Source organism: Habropoda laboriosa, unplaced genomic scaffold, assembly GCF_001263275.1.
Source record: "Habropoda laboriosa isolate 0110345459 unplaced genomic scaffold, ASM126327v1 scaffold874, whole genome shotgun sequence".
Taxonomy (NCBI): domain Eukaryota; kingdom Metazoa; phylum Arthropoda; class Insecta; order Hymenoptera; family Apidae; genus Habropoda; species Habropoda laboriosa.
Window position 1 is genome coordinate 1 of NW_017100971.1, and position 8207 is coordinate 8207.

The 8207-nt window shown below is 40.2% G+C and overlaps 2 protein-coding genes across 2 annotated transcripts in view; one reads left to right on the plus strand and one right to left on the minus strand.

Annotated features, from left to right (window-relative positions):
* The first annotated feature begins 2269 nt into the window (after positions 1-2269).
* LOC108577711 (microsomal glutathione S-transferase 1-like) lies at positions 2270-3044 on the plus strand. The gene is made up of 2 exons (XM_017940902.1): positions 2270-2633; positions 2959-3044. Exons 1-2 carry the CDS (start codon positions 2270-2272, stop codon positions 3042-3044), a joined length of 450 nt encoding a protein of 149 aa, XP_017796391.1.
* Positions 3045-7021: 3977 nt separating this feature from the next.
* Positions 7022-8207, minus strand: part of LOC108577705 (piggyBac transposable element-derived protein 4-like) — a 1816-nt gene continuing 630 nt past the window's right edge. Inside the window, 2 exon segments of the mRNA XM_017940896.1 lie at positions 7022-7345; positions 7347-8205. Of these exon segments, the coding sequence (XP_017796385.1) occupies positions 7022-7345; positions 7347-8205 (1183 nt within the window).

The following is an 8207-nucleotide window of genomic DNA, read 5'->3' on the forward strand; positions in this document are numbered from 1 at the left end:
ATTTTGCATGAGTTTCTGACTGAATCTCACTGGCCCTGTTCGCCACGAAAGTTTTGAGCATGTGTGGTGGAGTTTTAATCTAGTGTAATATGATGGTTGAGTGCGACCAAAATCTGACCTTATTGATTATGACGTTTGTTAGCCCTTCCGTATAACCGATGAGATGGACACGGAGAGAAATGAAAGGATAGCGATATGTATGTGTAGTCTGACTCACCAATTACGAGGTCACCGGTAACGCTGTTGTCGTACGATGACTCGCTGAAGACTCTCCCTTGGACGCGTTGAACGCTGAATTTTAAATTTTGAAACAGACGCTGAATTATCTGGGGGGATGAAAATGAATTTATCTTCTTGGATGTGACACCGTGTGTTAAGGCGCGCTCACCTAAGCTATTTGCACGTTGTGCCGCCTATGTATCGTTTTCGAAGGACCACCCAAGATTAAACGGCTTGGGACTGAGATGACTGTGAATGGTTGTATTTTACAGATGTTGTGGCGTGCTGATTGTGTGTGTGTTTCAGTCAAGAACTTGTGTCGCTTGGTGTTATCTATTCTATCTTCTAGCTGTCTGTATTCTCCCTGGTAACTATCTGCTCACAGGTTTTAATACCTTGTGTTCTCCCTTCCATTACGCCCTTGGCGTGGTACCTTGAGGAAGGGGAACAGAGCCTCCTCACATGCGTTCGGGGGTGTACGGCGACTTGGCAACTCTGGGGTATTTCCCAGAATTGCCATGTGGTGGCTAACTGCCGCTGAAACCGTGAGGTTTCGAGGCCGAGTCACCCCTTGGTACCGCGACGATTTACGACGGGCCTTACTTGTAAATTAAGTTGCAAGGGTGTGACCGTGCTGATCAAAAAGGTCCCTTTTGTTTGTCACGTAGACAGACGAAGCTTTTCTGCAATTGCCCCGTCGTAAATCCATCTTGGCTGAAACTCTAACATGCCGCCCCCCTTGAACGCACGATGCGCGTTCAATATTCTAAACTATACTATATACATATCATCGAACGCATAAAAATCACATACATCAGATTATCTAATTATCATCTAAGGAGTATAACTATTATATATACATGGGTTCCCTTTTTTTAAACCTTAGATGAACTTATGCTAATACATGTGCGTTATTTATAATTATGAGAACATTATACATTAGTTCTTCGTGGAATGTTCTACATCTTCTTGATCTTGTCTTGGTAGGATACAAATCTTCGCAGTTGGTCTCTTGTGCAAACCGCTTGCGGTTCTCACAGTGACCACCCGTGTGATCGCATCCTTGCCTTGGTGCAGCTCTTCTATTCTGCCCAGAGACCACAGTCCCCGTACTCTCCTGTGCTGTAAGGGCGGCCGAAAGCTAGGCTTCGTACTCTCCCACTCTGAAGGGCGACCGATGGTAATACCTCGTTCTCTCCCAACAGAGTACAGCAAGAATGCCGGCCGCGTCCGCGGCCGTGGTATTTATATTTGACCGTTGCTAATGAAGCGCGGCTAATCAACAAGACGCGTCGCTAAGTATTTTCCCGCGCGAGACCGCGAGACTCCCGCGTAAAACCGCGAGTCTACCGCGGATCGCAAGCTAGTTTCTTCTAGAAGCTTCTATCGCTTCGCGATTATTCGGCTGACGACGAGGATAGAGAGTCGTCCCTCTCACTTCCTCTCGCGAAAAATGAAATTTTTGGCGTCTTTGTTGCTAGTTGTTACAATATTAATTATTATAGCATTTACAAAAAGAGCTCAACTACCTTTTTCAAGATGATTGCTAGCTGCAATAATGGCTCCTACTCCCGTATCTTCCTTAGTTCATTCATCAACACTAGTAACAGCAGGTGTATATTTATTAATTCGATGCAAACCTATTATAATAAATAATTATAATGAATAAAAAGGTCGGCGAGCTTTGTCTTTGCCTTAGCGTTAGAAATAATATCGCCGACCTTCCTCTGTGCCCCGGGGAGTGCGGTGACAACCACCGCCGCCGCCCGGGGTGGCCTCGGTGGGCGGACCGTGGGCTGGCCCGCCTTCTTACCCCCTTCTTCTGCCCCCCTTTTGAGGGTGTGGCTGGGGGCAGCAGCGGCTTTACGTGCCGCTCGCTGCTCCCTCCTACCAACTACCTTGGACCATTCCTCGGGAGGGGGTGCTGTCTTCGTCTGGGTTGGTTGGGCCCTCTTCTGCGGTGCTTGTGTCTCCAACAAGTAAATTGTGATTCTTCAAATCCGCTTATACGGACCCTAGGTAATTATCAAGTAAATTTACAGAATTCACAATGTCTACCTTAAATACGTCTCTTATACAACCAGATCTTATTAAAACCTTTGCGTTTAGGGGTAGTATACTTGCTTTAAAATTAGTGGCAGTTGTAGGACTAACTGCACGTTACCGAATGAAGAAACGGATATTTATAAATCCTGATGATGCGGCATTTGTTAAAGGAGCAAAGATTGCAAACAACGATCCGGATATTGAACGTGTGCGGAGAGCACACTTAAATGACTTAGAAAACATTCCTCTATGGTTCTTTGTTACATTCCTATGGTTAACTACAGGACCTGCTATGTGGTTAGCTACAATATTAATCAGAACATTTGTGCTTGCTAGGATTGTTCACACATTAGCATATGCTGTTGTGGGTTCGTTAGTCCTCAACCACACACCAATCGTAAGCGTACAATGTTGTGTTGAACAAGATTTATTCGTCGTTACAGAGTTCAGGGTTTCCTCGGTTCGCTGTCCCGGACTACCTGTTTTGCCCTTTTTCGGGCGTCCTTATATACGCCCTTTTCCTGTGCGCGGACCGTGAAGAGTGCCCTATCGGTACACGCTTCAGGTACCTAATTTGCTAATTACGCTCGCACCCTATTGGTGCGTGTTAATATTATTTGCTACTGGCGCGGGTCTAGGTGTGACTTACTCTCTATTGGCGCGCACTAGTTACACGCTACACTGTTTATCCAGCACTACCTTACAGGGCACTATCCTTTTTTGTAGGCATGGGTATTACAATATTTCAAACAATAAGCACTTTGTTATATTACATTTAAAGAATTGTTTTACCATTATATTCTTAATTTTTTTGTATGTAATCATTTATTAATTGTTATTCAATTACATTAACATTGCAAAGGGAGCATTAAATCTATTTTTTATCAAGTTTAAGGGGATGGCCGGTGGCTTCATAAACTTATTGTGTTACGGGTTCTTTAGAATTTATATTAATTAAACCTTAATTCTAACTTGGCTTTCTTCGCGCCTAGGGTCGCATTATAAAACAACGGGTGTATATTTATCATTATAATTACATTGTAACAACGAATCCATGTTAAACGGAACACTGTATACAATGTGGCGTCTTGCGCGCTGCATGGGCCGCCACATCACCCCCCTTCGTGAAATTAGGGGTGCGCTCGCGTTTACAACTGTCTACATTGTACATGGATTATTTACATATGTACAACTTAATTTGACTATTTACAATCTTAAATCTAAGAAACGTGCTATGGTTTGTCGCTTGTACGCATTGCAACGTATGTATATACATACATATTATTCACGCATACATATACCGTGAATCTGTAGCTGTGTAGCTCGCAGAGACAAGCTTCTCGTTTGATTTTTCTCCCAAGCTGAACTGTTCGTTGTGTGCTTGAATTCGATGTAAGGAAAATGAATAAACAGGTGCGTAACTGACGTTAAAACTTCATTCGTGTGGGTTCGCTTGGTTCAGCCGTTGCTCTGTGACTGTCTAAGCGAGACTGGCTTTCCGGCTAGGAAAGCCCCTTTGTCCCGCCGTTCCCAAAAATGCCTCACCAAGGGCCTCGAGGGTGGGTCGCCGATGTTTGTGGCGGCGCTTAGTCCTCGGGTCCGAGATCGCCTGCTCGTATTACAATAAACATCCGGGCTGGCCGCCCGAATCCCCGTCTCGACGGCGCCTTCGATTTCTCTTACATCGGTGCATTACCTTCTTGTATGCAGCGGCAGTTAATTCACACGAACGAATATGCTAAGTACGTAAATTGATTGAAAATCCGTGTATAATCGAAAACGCGTTGTTCGAGCGAGCACTGTATTCCCTACAAGACTATAATCGTACAGTTGTCAGACGTTCGTCTTTCGACGAGGTACTCGTTCGACAGCCTCGTAAACACCCACTGAGGACGAGTCGTCCTGCCCGATTTCTGATCGCTGTACGCTCGCAACTATTCTGGGAAAAATTCTAGGCCTTAACGTTTCTAAGCCAAACAAGAAACGCGAGCCTGGGTCGCTGTAGGTACACTGCCGGCGAAAAGTTTCTGACCACTTCAATATTTGTGAACGATTCATGAATTAATGGAAATGAGGTTACAATGTTGCAGGCTCTTTGACATCTAATTATGGGTTAATGTAGTACAATACAAGGAATTACAGAAATTATTATTATAATGTCTTTATTGATAACAATAATACAAAAACTATGTTAGACAGCTTTTTCGTGAAAAAACGAGCCTTTCGTTTCAGATAAAATACAGCAGATTCCGGTATAATTCAGTGTAAGCATGGCATTTCTATCAATAATGTACAGTTACTCACTTTAATATTCGGACACTATAATACTTTTAAGTATAATGCTTTATATCTTGCTGAATTATTAAAATATTTATTCACTAGTTTTTTACCATGTTAATTTATTTATTATAGACAACAAAAACATAAAAAATTATTTTGTAATTGCAACATGTCCTTACGTAATGAAGGATAAACAAAACGATGTCTATTTTACGCGTTATAAAAATATTCGGACACTACAAAAAGTTACATACATTATGTACATATATTTTACCTAAGATTAAACAAAAATTCAGTATTTTGTTGGATATCCCTTATGATGAATAACTTGTCTTAAACGCTTAGGCATGTTTGAAATGATTTTTTCTAAATATTCACTATTAATATTGTTCCATTCTTCTTGTAGTCGAATTTTTAATTCTGTTTTTGAGTGTATTGGGGTATTCCGTATTTTTCGCTCTAATTCATCCCACAAATTCTCGATGGGGTTAAGGTCTGGAGACTGGGGAGGTGGATGCAGCACTTTTGGACAATTATATAATAAGTACTCCTGCACAATTCGCGATTTGTGCTTAGGGTCATTGTCTTGATAGCACTTCTTAATAAATTTTTCTTCAGAATCTCTAAATATTTATTTTTATCTAGGATTTCGTCAATAAACACTAATTCGCCAACTGCAGCGCTTGATATGTAGCCCCACACCATCACACTTCCTGCTCCGTGCTTAACGGTTGGTCTTAGATTTTTTGATTTCCATTCTTCGTTGATTCTCCTCCACACTATACCCCTTCCATCTGAACCAAAAACGTTCTTCTTCCTTTGAAAAATATTCTTTTGCGAAGTTTAATCGCTTTCTCCTGTTTATTTTATTCACATATGGCTTCCTTCGTGCAATTCGTCCATTGTAACCACTTTCTTTAAGTGCCCGTCGAACAGTCTGTGGGTTTGCTGCGATCTTCTTTTTTGTACCGTGTAACAATATCTGCTACAGTACTTTTCTTCATGTCCAATAAATTTGCTATTTGACGATAGCTTTTGCCTTTTTCGTAATTAAATATCACGAGTTGCCGTTTATCGAAACTTGTGTTTCTTCCTCTTCGTGGCATTTTGAGTATTTGATGTTTATTGCTCAATTTCCTGACTTAGACTGACTTAGACTAACGGAGGACAGTAACGCTACTGTTATGTTTACAGTTTAGACGTAAACATCGGATTAGATCGCTTTTTAGAATTAATCGCTTATTGTGTCCGAATATTTTTGTAACGCGTAAAATATACATCGTTTTGTTTATCCTTCATTACGTAATGACATGTTGCAATTACAAAATAATGTTTTATGTTTCTGTTGTCTATAATAAATAAGTTAACATGGTAAAAAACTAGTGAATAAATATTTTAATAATTCAGGAAGATATAAAGCATTATACTTAAAAGTATTATAGTGTCCGAATATTAAAGTGAGTAATTGTATGTCACCAGTATTTACTTTGAATGTTAACATTTGGAACTTTGACAGACACACTCCCAATACTTTCTAGAAGTTTTGGTCATGGTCATGTGAATTGCTGTTTAAATTTGTCTCTGGATTTAAAAACTGGATTTTATCATGATAAAATAACTGAATGATAATTATGACTCATTGTAATTTAACTCAGATCACTGGTTAAGGACTGATGTGCAAGCCTATCTTTAGTCTTGATAGATTTGTTGTTTCGGACTTCGAAGAAAGGGGATACATGCGGGATAGACTATCCGCTGCTGTATTTTCCTTGCCTTTAGTATAATCGATTTCGTAATCGTATTCTTCCATACGTAATCGCCAACCTAATAATCTGGAGGATGGGTCTTTTATACTAAATAGCCATTTTAGAGCTTGGTGGTCAGTCAAAATTTTGAATTTTTTGCCTAGAAGGTACTGTCGCAAGCGTTTGACGGCCCAAACGATAGCTAACAGCTCCTTCTCGGTGGTGGTGTGTTGGAGTTTTATTGAACTACACGCTACATTATTAAACTATATATATTAGAATAAGTATGGATTACAATATTAAGAACACTGAGAGTCGAACCGCACACGTGGCGGAGGTTCCATGTCTAGAATAACAACGACGGATCGGTAACAATTGCCGATCAGCGCGGGTCGCGCTGCCCGTGTCGCTTTCGCGCATGCGCGGGTCGCGCTGCCCGTGTCGTTTTCGCGCATGCGCGGGTCGCGCTGCCCGTGTCGCTTTCGCGCATGCGCAGAGCAACTCTTCATGGTGTAATAAATTTCTGCTTTGTTTAACCCTTTGCACTCGAAGTTTTTTTTCATTCATATTACCAGCAACTCGAAGCAATTTCAGTGTGGAAAGATCATATTCACATATAAGTAAATGATATGCGCATTAAAAGAAAAGTCATTGTTTTATGTTATTGTTTTTTTAATTGATTATGGATACAAATGTTATAATATATAAAAAAACAAAAAATTATAAAATTATTACATTTTGTAATCGTCCAAGGTGTGATACCTCTCGAAGCAATCGCCAATATGTAATCTTGGCTTTTCTATACAGGTATCACAAAAATAATGTGTCTGCCGTCTTTCGCCCGGAATTTTTCTATTAGAACACACTACACAATCTTCCTTGGTTCCAGAACGTATGATGTGTAGGTGGTTGTTGAGCCTGCCCTCCGTATTTGGTGTGTAAATGGAGTCTCGAGATGTGCTGTTTTGTCGAAAATTCCCAACCAATTGGTCCACCAACAATTTTACAAACTTCAAATGTGACATTGGTTTTTCATTATTTATTTTTTTTAACAGAAGTGTACAATATGTATGAGTTTACTATACACATTTCCATCCCTCAGAAAAATAGTTTTCTCCACTATTTCAGGGATTTTCTCAAAAAACAATATGTTGCAGCATATTGGTCAGCCCGATCTACTCCACGCATATTCTTTGTATAATCAATAACAATTTTAGATTTTTGTATGCTGACTAATTCACCACCGCGTACTCTTCTATCAACCGATATCAAACCCGCTTCATTACAGGTACTTAACAAAGTTACAATCCTTTTGTCCTTCCATGCGAGGACTAGGGTTTTGCCTTTTCTGCGGGCCACTGTTTTCCTGCCCCTTACAAATCTCGCTTTTTTTATTACCATTGGTAAATATTTCCTATTTGTTTTTATTGTGCCGGTATGGAAACAATTCATCTTTAGCAGTTCTTCAGCAAGGGGTATGCTTGTATAATACCTGTCGGTATACATGTGATAACCTTTAGCATGAGGAACATTGTCCAATAGTTTTCTATACAGGTCTAAGGGAATTCTGGAACTGACAGGCAGATTAGGTCTTATCTGATTTTCAGAAGTAATACTGCCGTAATAAGGCAGAACCGAATAAACATAACCGGTATTTGAGTCGGCCAGAACGTAAATTCTGATTCCCCATTTAGTGGGTTTAGCTGGGTTATATGTCATAAAACATATTTTCCCCATGAATTTTATAATGGATTCATCAATGCAAATCGACTTATAAGATATACAATGTTCGGAAATTTTTGAGTTGATGTATTGTAAAAAGCTATTAGCCTTTTGAATGCGGGTCCTTATACAGGTATTTCTGCCTACTGGTGCATTTTTCTGTAAATGAAGCATCCAGAATATTTGTTGAAATCT

Coding starts and splice junctions, on each gene's coding strand:
- LOC108577711 (XM_017940902.1), top strand. CDS start 2,270: ATGTCTACCTTAAATACGTCTCTTATACAACCAGATCTTATTAAAACC. Junction 2,634..2,958: donor ATTAGCATATGCTGTTGTGG/GTTCGTTAGTCC, acceptor CTGTTTATCCAG/CACTACCTTACAGGGCACTA.